This window comes from Oncorhynchus mykiss, chromosome 5 (genome assembly GCF_013265735.2).
Source record: "Oncorhynchus mykiss isolate Arlee chromosome 5, USDA_OmykA_1.1, whole genome shotgun sequence".
In the NCBI taxonomy this organism is placed as follows: domain Eukaryota; kingdom Metazoa; phylum Chordata; class Actinopteri; order Salmoniformes; family Salmonidae; genus Oncorhynchus; species Oncorhynchus mykiss.
Window position 1 is genome coordinate 46,446,942 of NC_048569.1, and position 21,070 is coordinate 46,468,011.

Here is a 21,070-nt window from a genome sequence, read left to right on the forward strand (position 1 = left end):
AATAATAATAATAATGCCGGGTTAATAATAAATCATTTTAACCCCTTTCCACTTGTTAAAGATTCCAATATATAAAGTGTTTTTAGCCACAATCGGCCCCAACCCGAATTAATATATTCGGGCACAGTCAATAGCGCCCTGGACTTCGGGATAGAAAGTTGAGGACTAGAAACTTGCTCCCTGCTTGTATCATTACACTGGTGTCAGAAGTGACCGGACCTTGCATCCACAAACGTACGGGTGCTTGGCCAGTGAGCGCGTTCAGACGTAAGACGTTGAGTAGCAAGCAAGCAATCGACTCTGCGGCTTGAGCATGCTTTTGGTGCACAGTCGATAGCACGCTGGACTTCGGGCTAGAAGATCGAGGGTTCCAAACCTGCTCTCTGCTTGTTTATTACATTATTAATCTAATATATGTATTTTTTAAATTCCAGAACATTAACCATGTGTGTTCTCTTGTTTTGTATCTCTTTGATTTATTAATCAAAACCAGTCCCTATGTCGGTCTCAGAGCAGCGCGAAACCGTGATGAAACAGTCGATCACATGTCATTCAGTGATATTTATTCCCATAGTAATTCGTTGAAATTGCCTCCAGCTGTCCATCACTACTGTAAATAAAAACACAGCATCTTGTTTACATTCTTTACTGTAACCACAATGTCACAAATAATTTCATTGAAATCAAATGTTGAAGTCGTGCACAGTTATCAGATTATTATTTGGTTTATATTGCCCATTCATTGTCAGTTAGTGACACCGTAGCCCATTGGGACCCAAAAGCATAATGAGTGCTCCCCCTTGCGCTGGTCTGGAGAAATGAGACCGGTGTACAGAACCACACACATTACCTCTAAGTCCCGCGGCATATACTCGCAACTTTTAAAGGAGGAACCACTGTAGTTACAATTAGGTAAATCCGCCCTGGCCTTGATTTTAACGTCCATAAAAAAAGATTGTATGGTAAAGCCTTGCTTTCAACGTCCACAGACGTCTGGACCAGCGTTTATTTGGCCCAAACATTGACGTCCATGACTTGTTCACAAATCTGAACCAATCAAAGAAGTTTATGTTTCACAAGTTTGGACAGTACAAATCAGCAAAGAAAAGTAGAGTATAGTTCAGCACAGTACAGTAAAGGAAAGTAAGAGTATAGTTTAGGACAGTACAGTCCTGTACAGTAGAATAGAGTTCAGTACAGAGTAGAGCACACCAGAGTTGAGTACACTATAATGTACTGTACAAAACCTCACTGTTCTGTACTCTACTGAGGTCTACTTTGATGTCCAAACTTCTGAAACAGATGTCAAGTTGACACTTGATGTCAGGCATGTAGACCCCCACTTCCAACCACTACCTATCCTGGTCCCAGATCTGTTTGCGCTGTCTTGACAACTCCTATGGTCATTTGTCATGCTTTATCACCATGAGTTGGTAAGACAGCACAAACAGATCTGGAACCAGGCTACCCCTTTCCTTTCTCCACTCAGGAGATGGAACTGCCGTAGCGCGCTTCGCCCCCGAGCATCACAAGTTTGCGCCCAGTGCTGGGCAGTCGCTGTATAAACATTTCACTTCACCCACTAGAACATCTGCTAATCTGTGTACATAACCAATACACTTTGATTTGGAAGTGCCAAAAGGGCTATATGGGTGTGGCTAAGTAAACTGTACTATCCAAATAACTTCAGATTCCTTTTCCTTTGTCTGGCAGGTTTGTCCTCAGATTAAGTAGCCGTCACATTATTTGACACCTTCATAAGGCATGTAGACTCCCACCTCATAACTTCCTTTCCTCCACTAAAGAGTCACTAATATAGTTTGGCTAATAGAGTCCTTTCCTGTATGTTAGCCTCGGGGTGGCCCTCTGATTATATAGTCTATACCGCCTATAATGTGTCACATGAACATTCATCAAGTGTATGTGTCTACTTTTGTCTCTCTATGTAATAGCATCACGAAGCAGGATTTCATCAAATAAGCAGCTGCTCTTTGATTAACTGAACAGCAGACATCAATCAACTGTTTATAATGGGAATGAAAATAAGTATGTTAGATAATGTGCTAAGCTGCAAGCCTTCAAGTATCTATGCTGCAACAGTCTATGTACCAGAGGGCTAGGGGTCAGACTGTCCTATCTGATGTCATTCTCCTGTCTTATCTGGTGTCCTGTGTAATCTTAAGTATGCTCCCTCTAATTCTCACATTTCGTTCTCTCCCCTTCCGGAGGACCTGAGCCCTAGGACCATGCCTCAGGACTACCTAGCCTGACGACTCCTGGCTGTTCTTGTCCCCAGTCCACCTAGTCGTGCTGCTGATCAAGTTTCTGCTGTTTTGCCTGTGGTTATGGAACCCTCACCTGTTCACCGGACATGCAGCCTTGTCCTGGACCGTCTGTTTTTGACCCTCTCTCTCTATCTATTTATATTATTTTTAATAAATCTATGAACATCTTGAATACTGATCTGGCTTTAATGGCCATGTACCCTTATAATCTCCCCCTGGCACAGCCAGAAGAGGACTGGCTACCCCTCTGAGCCTGATTCCTCTCTATGTTTCTTCCTAGGTTCCTGCCTTTCTAGGGAGTTTTTCCTAGCCACCATGCGTCCATATCTTCATTGCTTGCTTGCTCTTTGGGGTTTAGGCTAGGTTCTGCATAAGCAATTTGTGACATCTGTAAAAACGTCTTTATAAATACATTTGATTTGAATCAGTTAAGCCTATGTACAGGAACATTGGTCTCTCTGTCGGCTGATATCGCCTTCACTACTGACAGGTACAAACTGTCAAGAAACAACGGAGAAGCATTGTTTTCCATTTACTCCTCCAATTATCAACCGACCTTAGCAACACCCTAGTGACACCTGGGGTGTAATTAGTCGAAACAGTTTCGTTTTCCAACGAAAACGAGAGTTTCTATTGGACACATTTAGGTAGGTCCCTCCCCATTTAGTTCCGTTTCAGAAACGTTTAGCAAAAGAATGTGGGTTAACTTGCAGGACAACAACTACAGGTGGATTGTACTGTTAGTGGCTAGGTGGGACTCGCTGAGGTAAACAACTAGAGGAAAGGTTAGCTTGCGCAACGGGGACTTTAAAGGTAACCTGGAAGTGATATCGTGAAATAAGTTATATAATGCAACTTGTTGAGATTCGAGAATACATATCTGCAACAATATCAAGATTTACCTTGCCCTGACAGCATTGAACTCGCCAGTAGCTTTTCCAAAGACAAGTTGCTGTAATGATAAATGAACAAGTCCCCACAGCACCAGAATAAATACAGTCACCAGTGCGACTCCGACGCCTTCGTGTAGCAGGTAAAAGCTCACTTTGGGTTTCTTTTTCACGACACTGCATCCGTTGGTTCCGCATTGATCCTCAGGGTCATAATTCCTTTCGGAAACATTGTTTTGCAAGCAGGCTTTTATTCTCCTAATATTGGTGCCACTCTGCATCCTTGCCACTGGTACACCTTCAAGCGTCGCTTCGGTGAACACCTGATGGATGACGAGAGGGGAAAACTTATTTCACTGCAAGGAAGTAGACGATGGTATAAATAAAATCGAAGGTGCATCAGTTCCCAGTCAATTATTGTAAGTTCTCTGGTCTTATCAATTCAATACCTATTGAGTATATTGGTTATGGGGAGAATACTTGTAAATAAAGGCCATACCTGTGCACACTGTCCCAGTGATATCTTCCCTTCTCAATTGTCAGTCACTTACAGCCTCCTGATTTCCACCAATCAGCGTGCCCGAATACATATTTGGACTCTGAGCCCTCCCACTCCAGGTCAGAATGCGGGGACTCGTTTAATCTGGCCCAAACGAAAGATGATTGCATTCGTTTTGTAACCGAGCTGCTTCCCAGGCACAAACCAATTTCCCCGTTCAAAGCCAACGGTGAAGTCGGTTCAAGGCAAAAGTGACAACATTAAGCACGTGGAGTAATGAGTAGTGCTATGTGTTTCCACGTGCAAAAGTGATTGCTTTTGATTAAACCACATTATCTGCCTTCCCAATGAAATCTAGTTTGAAATACTCAAACATGTTTTAAGGAAAATAGATATATGTTTCTGGACGATGTACCTTGTTGACAACCTGACCAAGCGGCGCAGATTACTGTTCGATTTGAGAAGGCGGCTCTTCTCTCGCCGCTTTTCCCGTTTACGTCATTGGCCATAGACCGGTCATCGCAGCTCAGGATAATCTAATCCGCCCAGCGGCTATCGTTGTCGGCAGATGAAGGCGCATAATTTGACTGCCGACCAAATTTTCAGTCAAGTCAAATATAAAACGCAACATGCAACAATATCAAATATTTTACTGAGTTACAGTTCATATAACGAAATCAGTCAATTGAAATAAATAAATTAAACCTTAATCCAGGGGTGCAACTTTCACTGGGGACATGTCCCCCCCCCCCCCCTCCCTCCACACACATTCTGAAATTGTATTTTTGTCCCCTCCGTTTTGTAATTGGAATGTGATACAAAACGAGGCAATGCTTTAGGACCATGTGGATGCCTCCAAGTGGTTGGGTAGGCTGTTTGGAGTGTTTATAAAAAATATGTCCCCCCCACACTTTTAAAACCAAAGTTGCCACTCCTGCCCTAATCTATGGATTTCACATGACTGGGAATACAGATATGCATCTGTTGGTCTCAGATACCTTAAAAAAAATGGGCCTCACAATGGGCTTCAGGATCTAATCACAGTATCTGGGTATTGGGGCGGCAGGGTAGCTTAGTGGTTAGAGCGTTGGACTAGTAACCGGAAGGTTGCCGGAAGGTTGCAAGCTTGCAACCTTCCGGCAACCTTCCGGTTCCCTGTCGTTCTGCCCCTGAACAGGCAGTTAACCCACTGTTCCCAGGACGTCATTGAAAATAAGAATTTGTTCTTAACTGACTTGCCTGGTTAAATAAAGGTAAAAAAAAAAATAATAAAAAATAAAAAAAAATCTCTGTGCATTCAAATTGCCATCAATAAAATGCAATTGTGTTCATTGTCCAAAGTTTATGCCTGCCCATACCATAATCCCCACTGCCACCATGGGGCACTCTGTTCACAACGTTAACATCAGTAATACAAGTAATACAAGACGCCATACATATAGTATGCGGTTGTGAGGCCAGTTGGAAGTATTGCCAAATTATCAAGAACTACATTGGTAGTTAACATGAATGAACATTAATTTATCTGGCAAAAGCTCTAATGGACATTCCTGCAGTCAGCATGCCAATTGCATGCTCCCTCGAAACTTGAGACGTGGCATTGTGTTGTGTGACAAAACTGCACATGTTGTGTGGCCTTTTATTACCCCCAGCACAAGGTGCACCTGTGTAATGATCATGCTGTTTAATCATCTTCTTGATATGCCACAACTGTCAATTGAATGGATTATATTGGTAAAGAAGAAATGCTCACTAACAGGTCCGTAAACAATTTTGTGCACAACATTTGAGAGAAATACGTTTTTTTTGTGTGTATGGAACATTTCTGGGATATTTTATTTCAGCTCATGATACATGGGACCAACACTTTACATGTTGCGTTTATATTTTTTATTCAGTGTAGAAGTGTTATGCTTGCATCCGCAATAAACCACAAAGATTATTTATGTGATGTGTGCAACTGTGGTGGTGACCAAGAGCTAATAAATCTCTGGATATATACACATCTGCCTTGTTCTTGCCGGATAGCCTATTGAGTCAGAACCTTAACAATCAGCATTAAAGCCAAGGAATGTTATATTGTTTTTCCGTCTGTGTGGTGAGATAACTGGATCCGGTGGAACACGTCGATATGAGCGCTTGTTTCAAAGAGCGCTCCGTACACCACGCCCCAGTGGGCAGAGCTAGGCATGTTGGACTGGGATACGTTTTAATATGGTGAAATGACTCTCGTTGTACAATGGTTCCGCCGTGGTTCTGTGTAGCCTAGTTATACTAATAAATATGAGACCAGTATTTTGCAGTTAATTTCGTCTTTAAATTATTAGGATCATCTGGTTAACACCAATGTTTGGAATACATGGAGTTCGTTGACAAAACATGGCCATGGGCCACCTTTTCACACAGAGATTTTTTTGTCAAAGGTCCACAGTGGGTCTTTGTAAACTCTGCAATTATATTGGAGATAGATTTATAGCAGTGAATGTAATCTATTACATTTACTGTTACAGTATTTATAAATAGCCAGGGAAAGTAATTGTTCTCACTTTATGGTAGAACATTCATATTTTTCTGCTTGACTGTGGTGCTTTACCTGAACTGAGAGGATTTTCTTGTGAACACAACCAAACTACTTATTTTGCTCAAATAGAGAGATAATTAAATTGTGTTTTCTTTAAAAAGATGGGCCTGGCTGACATGGACTGTTTCCTCACCTTATTCTCCTTGTGGTTATCCATGGTCGCTGGTTTATTTACCAGGTAACAAGAAGTGAAAACGGAACAAGGACTGAAGCAATAGACTCCTTATTTTACTCCGATTGAATTAAAATGGTGTTTCTTTGAAAAGATGGGCCTGGCTGTCATGAAAAATACATTAAGGGGAAAGGATCCACAGAGGCTGATTATCTTTCTGCACATCTCTTTATTTACAATGCTGGTTGCATTGTACATTTCTTCTCATCACAGGGATTTAACAATGCTTACACCTATCCAATACTTGGATATCCATGAGCGGGATGGACAATTGGTATGCAGCCATTGATTTCAGGTAGCTTCATCAACAGATGGAATGTGTCCCAAATTGCACCATATTCCCTATACAGTGCATTCAGAAAATATTCAGACAACTTGACTTTTTCCTCATCTTGTTACTTTACAGCCTTATTCTAAAATTGATGAAACCGTTTCCCCTTTCAATTTACACACAATACCCCATAATGACAAAGCAAAAACCGTTTAGACATTTTAGCAAATTTGTTCAAAATAAAAACTTAAATATCACATTTACATAAGTATTCAGACCCTTGACTCAGTACTTTGTTGAAGCACCTTTGGCAGCGATTACAGCCTTGAGGCTTCTTGGGTATGGCGCTACAATCTTGGCACACCTGTATTTGGAGAGTTTCTCCCACTCTTCTCTGCAGATGCTCTCAAGATCTGTCAGGTTGGATGGGAGCGTCGCTGCACAGCTATTTTCAGATCTCTCCAGAAATGTTCAATCGGGTTCAAGTCCGGGCTCTGGCTGGGCCACTCAAGGCCAATCAGAGACTTGTCCCCAAGCCACTCCTGTGTTGTCTTGGCTGTGTGCTTGTGGTCGTTGTCCATAAAGTCCAGAAGTTATTTTCGGTCATAAGAGACAGTAGCAGCAACATTATGTACAAAATAAGTAAAAAAATAAGTTACAAACAACGCAAAGAAACAAACAAAAAAACAATTGGTTGGGAATGCGTAAAACGTCAGCCTTCTCCAGCACCATCATGATGCTGCCACTACCATGCTTCACTGTAGGGATGGTGTCAAGTTTCCTCCAGATGTGACGCTTGGCATTCAAGAATCTTGTTTCTCATGATCTGAGAGTCCTGGCAATCCATCTGGCCCTGCGGCCTCGTATGTTGACATGTTTAAAGGTCTTACTCACATCGGCTGTGGAGACCGTGATCACACAATCATCCGGAACAGCTGATGCTCTCATGCATGTCCCAGTGTTACTTGCCTCGAAGCGAGCATAGAAGTTATTTAGCTCATCTGGTAGGCTCGTGTCACTGGGCAGCTCTCGGCTGTGCTTCCCTTTGTAGTCTAATAGTTTGCAGGCCCTGCCACATCCGACGAGCATCGGAGCCGGTGTAGTACGATTTGATCTTAGTTGCGTATTGACGCTTTGCCTGTTTGATGATTCGTCAGAGGGCATAGCGGGATTCCTATAAGCTTCCGGGTTGGAGTCCCGCTCCTTGAAAGCGGCAGCTCTACCCTTTAGCTCAGTACGAATGTTGCCTGTAATCCATGGCTTCTGGTTGGAGTATGTACGTACAGTCACTGTGGGGATGACATCCCCGATGCACCCATTGATAAAGCCAGTGACTGATGTGGTGTACTCCACAATGTCATTGGTAGAATCCCGGGAACATATTCCAGTCTGCACCAGCAAAACAGTCCTGCAGTTTAGCATCTGCTTCATCTGACCAGTTTTTTATAGACCGAGTTACTGGTGCTTCCTGATTTCATTTTTGCTTTTAAGCAAGAATCAGGCGGATATAATTGTGGTCAGATTTGCCAAATGGAGGACGAGGGAGAGCTTTGTACTTGTCTCTGTGTGGAGTGAAGGTGGTCCAGAATTCTTTTCCCTCTGGTTGCACATTTAACAAGCTGATAGAAATGAGGTAAAACTGATCAAAGTTTCCTGCACTAAAGTCCCTTGCCACTAGGAGCGCTGCCCCTGGACGAGCAGCTTCCTGCCCGCTTATGGTGGTATACAGCTCATTGAGTGAGGTTTTAGTGCCAGCATCGGTTTGTGGTGGTAAATAGACAGCTACAAAAAATACAGATGAAAACTCTCTTGGTAGATAGTGTGGTCGACAGCTAATCACGAGATACTCTTCCTCAGGCAAGCAAAACCTAGAGACTTCCTTAGATATTGTGCACCAGCTGTTGTTTACATAAATACATAAGCCCCCATCCTGTGTGTTACCAGATGCGGCTGTTCTGTCAGGCCGATAGTGTATAACCCGCCAGCTCTATGTTCTTAATGTTGTCATTCAGCCACGACTCGGTGAAACACAATATATTACCGTTTTTAATGTCCCGTTGGTAGGATAAACATACTTTCAGTTCATCCCATTTATTTGCCTGATACTCACATGGCACCCTGATCTCCTTCCGCAAAATCTCTGTTTCCTTCTCCAGCAAATAACGTGGATCTGGGCCTGGTCGGGTGTCTGTATTATATCCCTCCCATCCGACTCATTGAAGAAGAACTCCTTGTCCAGTTTGAGGTGAGCAATCGCAGCTCTGATGTCCAGAAGCTCTTTTCAGTCATAAGAGACAGTAACAGCAACATTATGTACAAAACAAGTTACAAACAACGCAAAAAAACAAACAAAATAGCAAGGATGGTTAAGAGCTGATAAGACGGCAGCCAGTGGAGCCAGCAACAGGCAGGAAGCATGTAGAGAGGGCCCAGGTGGGATTGGGCCAGGGTGTCCTCAGTCACAGCCCAAGAGCCTCAGGCTCTCTGGAAGAGGAGACAGAGAAAAGACGAGGGCTAGTGAGAGCATGGCTAAGACCATAGTACACCACATGCACTGGGGGTAGAGAATCATCAATAGTGTTGCTCTGGACATTGGATAATCTGACTAACACACACACTTGTTTGACCTCGCTCTGATACTGTAGGCCTACTTATGTTACTTTTTGGAGTCAATTCAGGAAGCATTCAATGTCCTGCGTTTGTTTAAACCACTTCTTGTTACCTGGTAAATAACCAGCAACCATGGACAACCACAAGCAGATGCGATGTTAGCATGTAACTATTGGAGGGGCAAAAAAATTGAAATGTGGCTTTGCTGGCATGCATGCCACTATAAAACACGAAACAATACATTAATTGCAATACAACGGGGAGAAACGGTGACAAACTGTTAGGGCCTACATTAAACTGTCCCAACAGCAGTCACAACACCTTACCACTGTTACACCTGGCTATCAGCGGAGCCTTGTCTGGCAGCGAAACAGTTCATCCAGCCTCATTTACTGCCTTTAAAATAAACATAGCTGATATGGCTGACTTGCTTAAAAACAAATGTAGTTTCTACTGACAATTGAGATGTACAAACTATAGCATAAGGGGAGGATAAGAGGCAATCCGTCATTTTGATTAAGACATTAATGAGCGAGCGACGACGGACGTAGTCAATATGTAGTCAATTTGTTCAGCACTTTTGAAATGTACAGCAACATCATTCAGAACATGGGCCATTCTTACAGTTTTCTCTCTGTATTCTAAGTCAGAACTGTAGGATAAATCAAGGGGGCATAGAAGCAGACAATGAAAGCTCTTACAATATTCAATGATTACATTTCTCCAAAACAGGTTATAGGCTACATGTACACCACCAAGTTAGAACAGCAGGCGAAATGAAGAGGTGAAAATAGGTGCAAGCCAAGCGGGTGCAAGCCAAGCGCCACCACTACTATCAGTAGCACTGTCAAAGCTGTACAAAAAAATGTCTGCAAACAATCACACACCGGCTACTAACAGCTTAATATACAACAAACACTTAATATTACTTTCTTAGCTACAGTATACATATCTCCATGGCATATTACATAATTTATGCAGCAGCATACAAGACATTTATGGACTCACCTTGCTCACTTAAACAGGAAGGTGGCGCGGCGGTCCTTTGTGGGCAAAATTTTGTCATCAAAGTCTGGCATTCTCTGGATTTATGGTGGGAATTCGGGGGGGGAAAACACAGCTACTCCACTGAATAACAGGCTAGGGATTGCTTTGCAATACTTGCAGTTAGCCACTGATTACTTCCAAACCACTCATTGTTGAATTAGCCATTTTTAACTTGTTGTGTAATGGCTATGTCCAGTGGTCGATGAGAACCGATTTTATCTATACATTCTCTTCATTATTTCTCTTCATGTGACAAGGATAAAAAAGGATTTGCCTTTAGATTGTAGACAATGATTCATGATGATGACTGTTAGCGAAGATTTTGAAAGTAAGATGCTGACGTAACCTGCCCTGAATTACATGTTCGCCACTGGCCAGGTCAGAATGCGGCGATATAAAAGATCATGTAAAAACAGCTAGCTGGAGCTCTTTCTTGAGCTCCGACCTGAAGATCACTGACGTCATGATTTAACCTTGTTTTTGTTCCAGAGTTCCCAGTTGTCTTGAAAGCACCATAAATCCAGAGAATGCCAGACTTTGATGACAAAGTTTGATAACTATAATGTATGAAGGTAAGACCCAGATGCAGACCACATCGAATATACAATAGTTTAATGATCCAATAGGAGCAGGCAATAGACAGGTCAAGGCAGGCAGTGGTCAGTAAACCAGAGGAGAGGCAACAGTAAGGGTAAGCAGAGGTCAAAGGTACCGGTCGGTAGGCAGGGTCAGAGTCAGGACAGGCAATGGTCAAAACCAGGAGGGTGAGGAAAGAGAGACTGGGGAAAAGCAGGAGCTGAGAAACAAAACGCTGGTTGACTTGGCAAACTGGCAACAGACAAACGAAACACAGGGGATAATCAATATCAATACACAGGGGATAATGGGGAAGATAGGTGACACCTGGAGGGGGGTGGAGACAATCACAAGGACAGGTGAACCAGATCAGGGTGTGACAACAACAAAATGTGCCCACAAGAAGGACCGCCGAGCCACTTTCCTGTTCAAGTGAGCACAGCACAACAAGTGAGTCCAAAAATGTATTTTATGCTGCTGCATAAATTATGCAATATGCCAGGGAGATATGTATACTGTAGCTAATAAAGTAATACTAAGTGCATGGTGTGTGCTTGGTGTGCACATGTAGCCTATAGCCTGTTTTAGATAAATGTTATCGTTGAATATTGTAAGAGAATATTGTCTGCTTATATGCCCTCTTTATTTATCCTATGGTTCTGACTTGGTGTACAGGGAGAATACTGTAAGAACGGCCCATATTCAGAAATGTGTTTCTGCACATTACAAAAGTGCTGAACAAATTATATTGACTACGTCCGTCCTAACTCCCTCATAATTTTCAACCGCAGTCCCTGGGCAGGTTATTAAAAACAATTACAATATAGACAATTATTGAGCAGTGAGCACACGCAGAGCAACATAGGACAAGCAAGACATAGCATACAGACAGAGCAACATAGGACAAGCAAGACAGCATACAGACAGAGCAACATAGAACAAAAAGCAGCAAGATATTATTCATCCTAATCAGACAGTTTTTTTTTTTACATGGACAATACATTGGAGATAATATAAGACTGAAAATAATAGAAAACTATGAAAAATCTGGGAAAACAGGCCTGGTATTCATAGCTGACTTTGAAAAGGCTTTTGATAAAGTATGACTGGAATATAAATGCCTGGAATATTTACATTTTTTAGAATCTCTTATAACATGGGTTAAAATTATGGTAACCCTAGATGTAACATAGTAAATAATGGCTACTTCTCAAAGTTTTAAACTGTCAAGAGGAGTAAAACAAGGTTGTCCACTATCGGCATATCTATTCATTATTGACATTGAAATGTTAGCTGTTAAAATCCAACAATAATATCAAGGGGTTAGAAATCCAGGGCTTAAAAACAAAGGTGTCTTTGTACACTGATGATTCATGTTTTCTTTTAAATCCACAATCTGTATCCCTCCACAGCCTCATTGAGGATCTAGATACTTTTTCTAACCTCTCTGGATTGAAACCAAATGATGTGTGTGTTTAACCTTTATTTAACTAGGCAAGTCAGTTAAAAACATTTTTCTTTACAATGATGGCCTACCCTGGCTAAATCATCCCCGAACCCGGACTACGCTGGGCCAATTGTGCACCTCCCTATGGGACTAACGACCACGGCCGGTTGTGATACAGTCCTGGAACGAACCATGGTCTGTAGTGACACCGCTAGCACTGAGATGCACTGCCTTAGACCTCTGTGCCACTCGGGAGTCTGTTACATATTGGATCACTAAAAAATACAACTTTTACATTACCATGTAGGTTACCAATAAAATGGACTGACGGGGACATTTTAATTTAATTTTTTTATTTCACCTTTATTTAACCAGGTAGGCAAGTTGAAAACAAGTTCTCATTTACAATTGCGACCTGGCCAAGATAAAGCAAAGCAGTTCGACACATACAACGACACAGAGTTACACATGGAGTAAAACAAACATGCAGTCAATAATACAGTATAAAAATAAGTCTATATACAATGTGAGCAAATGAGGTGAGATAAGGGAGGTAAAGGCAAATACAATATAGCAAGTAAAACACTGGAATGGTAGATTTGCAGTGGAAGAATGTGCAAAGTAGAGAGACATGGGGTGCAAAGGAGCAAAATAAATAAATACAGTAGGGGTAGAGGTAGTTGTTTGGCCTAAATTATAGATGGGCTATGTACAGGTGCAGTAATCTGTGAGCTGCTCTGACAGCTGATGCTTAAAGTTAGTGAGGGAGATATGAGTCTCCAGCTTCAGTGATTTTTGTAGTTAGTTCCAGTCATTGGCAGCAGACAACTGGAAGGAAAGGCGGCCAAAGTATGAATTGGCTTTGGGGGTGACCAGTGAAATATACCTGCTGGAGCGCGTGCTACGGGTGGGTGCTGCTATGGTGACCAGTGAGCTGAGATAAGGCGGGGCTTTACCTAGTAAAGACATAGATGACCTGGAGCCAGTGGGTTTGGCGATGAATATGAAGCGAGGGCCAGCCAACGAGAGTATACAGGTTGCAGTGGTGGGTATATGGGGCTTTGGTGACAAAACAGATGGCACTGTGATAGACTGCATCCAATTTGCTGAGTAGAGTGTTGGAGGCTATTTTGTAAATGACATCGCCAAAGTCAAGGATCGGTAGGATAGTCAGTTTTACGAGGGTATGTTTGGCAGCATGAGTGAAGGATGCTTTGCTGCGAAATAGGAAGCCGATTATAGATTTAATTTTGGATTGGAAATGCTTAATATGAGTCTGGAAGGAGAGCTTACAGTATAACCAGACACCATATTCTAAGTCAGAAGTTAGAGTTGTATGGCATTGAAGCTCATCTGGAGGTTAGTTAACACAGTCCAAAGAAGGGCCAGATGTATACAGAATGGTGTCAACTGCGTAGCGGTGGATCAGAGAATCACCAGCAGCAAGAGCGACATCATTGATGTATACAGTGAAATGTCGGCCCGAGAATTGAACCCTGTGGCACCCCCATAGAGACTGCCAGAGGTCCGGACAACAGGCCCTCCACTAAACTCTGTCTGATAAGTAGTTGGTGAACCAGGGGAGACAGTCATTCGAGAAACCAAGGCTGTTAAGTCTGCCGATAAGAATGTGGTGATTGCCAGAGTCGAAAGCATTGGCCAGGTTGATGAATACAGCTGCCCAGTACCTTAACAATCAGCATTAAGTACTAGCAGGTGAGAGCATTCACAGCCAACAGTTCATACAAGCTCCAGCTAGCCGTTTTTACAAAACTGTATGAAACGCAATCATTTTGACATATCCTATTCTGTAATGGTTACTCTATGGCAAACAATTATTATTGGCTTGAAATGTTTCAACATTTCTGCTTCATGTCTGTTTTTTCCAACAACAACAAAAATGTGGTTTATGACTCAAGTAGTTTCCTTATTTGGTATGTGTTTGTAAACTCAACAAAAAAGAAATGTCCCTTTTTCAGGACCCTGTCTTTCAAAGATAATTCGGAAAAATCCAACTAACTTCACAGATCTTCATTGTAAAGGGTTTAAACACTGTTACCAATGCTTGTTCAATGAACCATAAACAATTAATGAGCATGCACCTGTGGAACGGTCGTTAAGACACTAACAGTTTACAGACGGTAAGCAATTAAGGTCACAGATATGAAAACTTAGGACACTATAGAGGCCTTTCTACTGACTCTGAAAAACACCAAGGGGTGATGGTCGGATTTGAGTTTATCGTCGAAGGAATGAGCGTTACACTGAGGCCTGTACTCTGGAGCGGGATCGATTTGGAGGCGGAGGGTCCGTCATGGTCTGGGCCGATGTGTCACAGCATCATGGGACTGAGCTTGTTGTCATTGCAGGCAATCTCAACGCTGTGCGTTACAGGGAAGACATCCTCCTCCCTCATGTGGTACCCTTCCTACAGGCTCATCCTGACATGACGCTGCAGCATGACATTGCCACCAGCCATACTGCTCATTCTGTTGCTCATTCTGTGCTTGATTTCCTGCAAGACAGGAATGTCAGTGTTCTGCCATGGCCAGCAAAGAGCCCTGATCTCAATCCCATTGAGTACTTCTGGGACCTGTTGGATCGGAGGGTGAGGGCTAGGGCCGTTCCCCCCAGAAATGTCAGGGAACTTGCAGGTAGGTGCCTTGGTGGAAGAGTGGGGTAACATCTCACAGCAAGAACAGGCAAATCTGGTGCAGTCCATGAGGAGGAGATGCACTGCAGTACTTAATGCAGCTGGTGGCCACACCAGATACTGACTGACACCAGATACCCATACTGACACCCCCCCCCCCCCCCCCCCCCCCCTGTTCAGGTACACATTATTCCATCTCTGTTAGTCTGTGGAACTTGTTCAGTTTATGCCTCAGTTGTTGAATCTTGTTATGTTCATACAAATATTTACACATGTTAAGTTTGCTGAAAATAAACGCAGTTGACAGTGAGAGGACGTTTCTTTTTTTGCTGAGTTTATGTTCTGTTGCAGTGCTCATTGCAGTGGTTTACAACTTGTGAGGCAGAAAGTAATCATATTGTGCACCCTACAGACCAATCCTTGGTACTGCAAGATAATCTGAAAGTAGGCCTACTATAATGCCAAAGCAGGCAACAAATGAAAAGGATATTAGCCCTACACTATCAAGAGCATCCTACTACATTACCACTACAATACAATAAAACACGTGATCTTATTCACAGGAATTATAATAGGTTAGGTTAGAATTACAAAGCAATATTTTGGTATTATTTTAGTGATTCATTTTTTGGTCATAATTTCTGGTGACATGTACAATGTTCAAGATATCAATAGTGTGCAATAAAGGTAGGCTACATAAAGTTATTTTTATGAACTGAAATGAAATAAATGTACTCAAATGATATTGTGAATTATATTAAATATTTTAATCCTTGATGTGTTACTTACAGTGCCTTGCGAAAGTATTCGGCCCCCTTGAACTTTGCGACCTTTTGCCACATTTCAGGCTTCAAACATAAAGATATAAAACTGTATTTTTTGTGAAGAATCAACAACAAGTGGGACACAATCATGAAGTGGAACGACATTTATTGGATATTTCAAACTTTTTTAACAAATCAAAAACTGAAAAATTGGGCGTGCAAAATTATTCAGCCCCTTTACTTTCAGTGCAGCAAACTCTCTCCAGAAGTTCAGTGAGGATCTCTGAATGATCCAATGTTGACCTAAATGACTAAAGATGATAAATACAATCCACCTGTGTGTAATCAAGTCTCCGTATAAATGCACCTGCACTGTGATAGTCTCAGAGGTCCGTTAAAAGCGCAGAGAGCATCATGAAGAACAAGGAACACACCAGGCAGGTCCGAGATACTGTTGTGAAGAAGTTTAAAGCCGGATTTGGATACAAAAAGATTTCCCAAGCTTTAAACATCCCAAGGAGCACTGTGCAAGCGATAATATTGAAATGGAAGGAGTATCAGACCACTGCAAATCTACCAAGACCTGGCCGTCCCTCTAAACTTTCAGCTCATACAAGGAAAAGACTGATCAGAGATGCAGCCAAGAGGCCCATGATCACTCTGGATGAACTGCAGAGATCTACAGCTGAGGTGGGAGACTCTGTCCATAGGACAACAATCAGTCGTATATTACACAAATCTGGCCTTTATGGAAGAGTGGCAAGAAGAAAGCCATTTCTTAAAGATATCCATAAAAAGTGTTGTTTAAAGTTTGCCACAAGCCACCTGTGTCACGACTTCCGCCGAAGTTGGCTCTCCTGCCTGTTCGGGCGGTGCTCGGCGGTCGTCGTCACCGTCCTACTAGCCACCATCGATCCCTTTTTCGTTTGTCTGTTGGTTTTGTCTTATTAGTTTCACCTGTGTGTATTTTAGTTTATTGACGTCCTTATTTATAGTAGGTTGTCCCGCCCTTGTTTCGTGCGGGATTGTTTTGGTTTCATGTATTTTAGTGAATACGTATTGTGTTATTTGCTCCGATATATCTTAATCCTGTGTTGGATTATTTCACCCTGTTTTCGGGTTTTCAGTGTTTGTTCCGGAGAATAAACTATCGACTCACTGCACCTGCTCTCTGCGCTTGATTCCACCTACCTTGTTAATACGTGACAACCTGGGAGACACACCAAACATGTGGAAGAAGGTGCTCTGGTCAGATGAAACCAAAATTGAACTTTTTGGCAACAATGCAAAACGTTATGTTTGGCGTAAAAGCAACACAGCTGAACACACCATCCCCACTGTCAAACATGGTGGTGGCAGCATCATGGTTTGGGCCTGCTTTTCTTCAGCAGGGACAGGGAAGATGGTTAAAATTGATGGGAAGATGGATGGAGCCAAATACAGGACCATTCTGGAAGAAAACCTGATGGAGTCTGCAAAAGACCTGAGACTGGGACGGAGATTTGTCTTCCAACAAGACAATGATCCAAAACATAAAGCAAAATCTACAATGGAATGGTTCAAAAATAAACATATCCAGGTGTTAGAATGGCCAAGTCAAAGTCCAGACCTGAATCCAATCGAGAATCTGTGGAAAGAACTGAAAACTGCTGTTCACAAATGCTCTCCATCCAACCTCACTGAGCTCGAGCTGTTTTGCAAGGAGGAATGGGAAAAAAATGTCAGTCTCTCGATGTGCAAAACTGATAGAGACATACCCCAAGCGACTTACAGCTGTAATCGCAGCAAAAGGTGGCGCTACAAAGTATTAATTTAAGGGGGCTGAATAATTTTGCACGCCCAATTTTTCAGTTTTTGATTTGTTAAAAAAGTTTGAAATATCCAATAAATGTCGTTCCACTTCATGATTGTGTCCCACTTGTTGTTGATTCTTCACAAAAAAATACTGTTTTATATCTTTATGTTTGAAGCCTGAAATGTGGCAAAAGGTCGCAAAGTTCAAGGGGGCCGAATACTTTCGCAAGGCACTGTATATAAAAAAATAGGAATAAGTGTTTATGAAGTTTCCCTTAATTCATGTGAATAATGAAGCGTGCTGAGCCTGAGCGCCATGTTAGACAGAAAGAGTCAGCAGATAAAGTTTCCATAATCGAGTCCATAATATAAATTGTGTTCTGGCTCCAGGACTGGAGGGGTTTCACGCCCATTAGTCCAGTTCAATGGCTTTAAGTATGAGCGGTGGAACTCGTGACGGTCATGAGCATTCCTTTCCTCCCCTCACAGTTCTAACCTTTTCTCAAGTCAGAGATTTAAGCAAAGAAAAGTGAGACTGAGAGCTTTCGGGAAAGCGCTGAGAAGCAATTTAGAAGGACCGGACCCTTCACAATCTAATTATCTACTTTAGGTAACTTTTTCTACATAAACACAGACCATTGATGGACAGGTCCATTCAGTTTTCTTTTGAACTAAGAAAAAAAATATTTTAAATTATTACATTTTCAAAATGATCAATTTATTTCAATATTGATAGAAGCTTAGGCTATACAATGTTGATCAATATTCAGATTTTCTGTTAGTTATGGTACAGGCTACATTATGATGCTGCAATGAAATAACATTATTCATAGCCCTACAGAAAATATTATAGGATATAAAATGTAAATATCTTCTGATATGTTGATGTTGCTTTGGAATTTAGCCTAAATTCAATTTGTAGCTATGTATTTTTGCGGCAAAATGTTCAATATACTTGACCAGTGGATTAGCCTATATAGTTTAGCCTGTTATTGATGTTGAAATAAACCTGTAATAACGGTTTCCTACTGTTTATAATGGTAATTGCATCATGTTCCTCAGGTGTAAAAGTCTGGATGGAAAGAGATGCCTCGCGGTGACTTCAACGTTTATTTTGCAAGCAGAGGAGGACAGCATGTCAGGGCCGAAGAGTTCGTGGAATTTATTGAATCTAACTAAAAGAAAAAAACATGAATTGAATTGATGTTTTCTGGTATTATTTGTAGCATTAAACTGGTAGTTAGAACTGTGTAGAATATAGACCTTACAGACATTCAGAAAACGTCATTCGATTTGTTATGCCATCTTATATCTTAAAATGTATCCATTGGTGAAGAAAGTATTATTCATTTATTCATAATACTACATTTTGTTTGGTGCGCCACAGGGCAGCTGGCATAGCTCTGTTGGTTGTAATTCTCGCAGCCCTTCTCATCGTCGGATGCTGGTATTTCAAGAGGAGAAGCGGGTACAAAATGATCAGGGTAAGAATTGTCCAAGCTGCACTTGCCTTGCATGACAAAGGGTGCATATCTCTATGGTATAAAATGGCTTCATCTTCTCCCCTCTCTCCTTCACTTCATATGAAATGATCTGAAGAGAATAGACCTAAAACAGGTGAAAGCAATAGGGATATACATTATATGTATCTTTCACCTGTCCAGTTCTTTCACAGATCTAAAGGAGATGGAATAGCGGCAATAGGTAATCGGTTGCTGTCCAACAGGGTTTATTCCTCCTGTTCCCCTTACTAACGTTGCTGTTTTCTCCCCACAGAGCCCAAGATCAGGGTCCCCGCCAGGATTCAGCGGAGGACAGTTCAGCCAGCGAAGAGCTGCAGCAGAAAACAAGATGGGCCTCAGTGAGCTCCGACCTGTGGTAAGAGACTCGGACTGGATGTACTGGGCTTGTCAATGGTCAGAACTTACTTTTTTTTAAAAATAGTATTTGATGTTTTATTGAATGGAGTTGTCCTCTATTGCTGCGTTTACACAGGCAGGCCAATTCAGATATTTTTTCCACTAATTGGGAAAAATATCAGAATTGGGCTTCCTGTGTAAACACAGCTGCAGGTTTAAATCTGTGTACAAAGACAGAAGTGAAGAGAGAGTTTCTGTTTATGCGTAGTGGTGGAACCAGGATTCGATCACATGCTGCAGACATGGGCAGTCATGCGCTGGAAGGCAATAGTGTGACCAACCCATGGCCATGATCATAGCATACTGTATTCATTCGACTATACACACCAACACAACCATGAAGGAAGGGCCTATAGTTCCAATCTCCATGACTTTTCCTGGAATTAAAGGGTTCTTTGTGGAATAAGGGGCTGCCTGGTGCAATATGGCTACTGGTGGTGCAGTCAGAGATTATGTCAGACGTCAGGAGGGGATTACGATCTGGAATTCATAGGGCCCCAAGGGGTGCATAATTGTACTTGGAAAGGGCATATTTCGACATAAGGGCTTTTCACAAGACTGAGCCGAACCAAGCTGTACTGAGCTGACCTATGCATCCATCATCATTGCAGCAATCATTACGAAAAGGACGATGTGAAAAGAAAATATCCAAGCCAGCAGTTTGGTTCGTGTCGGTACAATACTGTGAAAAGGGAAATAGTATTTCAATTATCAGAGGGTTTTATCCTGGTTGTTTCCTAAATGGTGTGTGTATTTGTATTGATGTGTTTCAGCTTCCCAATGCCCCTCCTGCCTATGAGAAGATCTCATCAGGACCCCTACCTCCTCCCTACTCGCCCTAATAACAACAGTCCTCTGTGGGATAACCAAAAAGATTAAACTTCATGTGTTATGTCATTAAACACATGATCAAACTTGTGAAGAACAAATATTTTGCACTCTATTCACTATCACAAGTTTATAGAAGTATTCTTCCATATTTAAAAAACAAAAAATTGGGGGGGGGAACACTGTAGTTTCATGTTAATGTTCTGACCTTTTAGCTCCACAAGCTTTTATTTCTGAATGCTGCTCAAAGAACAAGACTTTCTATCAATCCCTGTATATCTAACATAACAATGTTGTACTTTGGAAGTTGTTTGTTCATTTCAGTGATGACTCGGCGGAAGCTAGGTTCCCAACAAACCGGATGTTCCGGTTTTCAGGAGGAATGGAAAGCGAGCCTGTGACGCAACTTCCGCTTTTGGAGGTTTACAAGGCGGCGACGCTCCATCTTAACTCCTCCTCCACATTTACTGGATTGGTTGAACAGTGCAGAATAGAACCTCCCCGGACTATTTTTTTCCTTCTCGTCAAGACCAGTATGTAGGGGACCTAGTATCAGGTGTTTATTTTATGCCTGCTACGTTACATTAGTGACAACCAAATGTGTAGCAGCAATTGAGAATTCTTCTGAAGTTAATGACAACAGCTTACCGGCTTGATTGTTTGCTTATATATTTAAAAATGTACTTATGAGGATTTGGAAAGTATACATTTCAATAAAGAACTTAATTCACATG

At 41.9% G+C, this 21,070-nt stretch overlaps 2 protein-coding genes across 4 annotated transcripts in view; one reads left to right on the forward strand and one right to left on the reverse strand.

The window, feature by feature from the left end:
- LOC110523958 (endoplasmic reticulum metallopeptidase 1) overlaps positions 1-3,489 on the reverse strand; it is a 39,475-nt gene extending 35,986 nt beyond the window's left edge. The window contains 1 exon segment of the mRNA XM_036977688.1: positions 3,188-3,489. Coding sequence (XP_036833583.1) covers positions 3,188-3,456 — 269 coding nt within the window. The 5' untranslated portion in view covers positions 3,457-3,489.
- Positions 2,981-21,068, forward strand: mlana (melan-A). 3 transcript variants are annotated; one of them, XM_036977689.1, is made up of 6 exons: positions 2,981-3,318; positions 3,422-3,594; positions 18,652-18,740; positions 18,977-19,073; positions 19,366-19,467; positions 20,282-21,068. In XM_036977689.1, exons 3-6 carry the CDS (start codon positions 18,676-18,678, stop codon positions 20,348-20,350), a joined length of 333 nt encoding a protein of 110 aa, XP_036833584.1. In that variant the 5' UTR covers positions 2,981-3,318; positions 3,422-3,594; positions 18,652-18,675; the 3' UTR covers positions 20,351-21,068. The 3 variants fall into 3 exon arrangements, with proteins under 3 accessions (XP_036833584.1, XP_036833585.1, XP_021458812.2); XM_036977690.1 differs by lacking the exons at positions 2,981-3,318; positions 3,422-3,594 and adding an exon at positions 8,925-8,943; XM_021603137.2 differs by lacking the exons at positions 2,981-3,318; positions 3,422-3,594 and adding an exon at positions 18,053-18,199.
- The last annotated feature ends 2 nt before the right edge of the window (positions 21,069-21,070 follow it).

Excerpts from the sequence above, each read along its gene's own strand:
- mlana (XM_036977689.1), top strand. The coding sequence starts at position 18,676 with ATGCCTCGCGGTGACTTCAACGTTTATTTTGCAAGCAGAGGAGGACAG. Across the intron at positions 19,074-19,365 it reads GCGGGTACAAAATGATCAGG|AGCCCAAGATCAGGGTCCCC; the intron begins GTAAGAATTGTC and ends TTCTCCCCACAG. Across the intron at positions 19,468-20,281 it reads TCAGTGAGCTCCGACCTGTG|CTTCCCAATGCCCCTCCTGC; the intron begins GTAAGAGACTCG and ends GATGTGTTTCAG.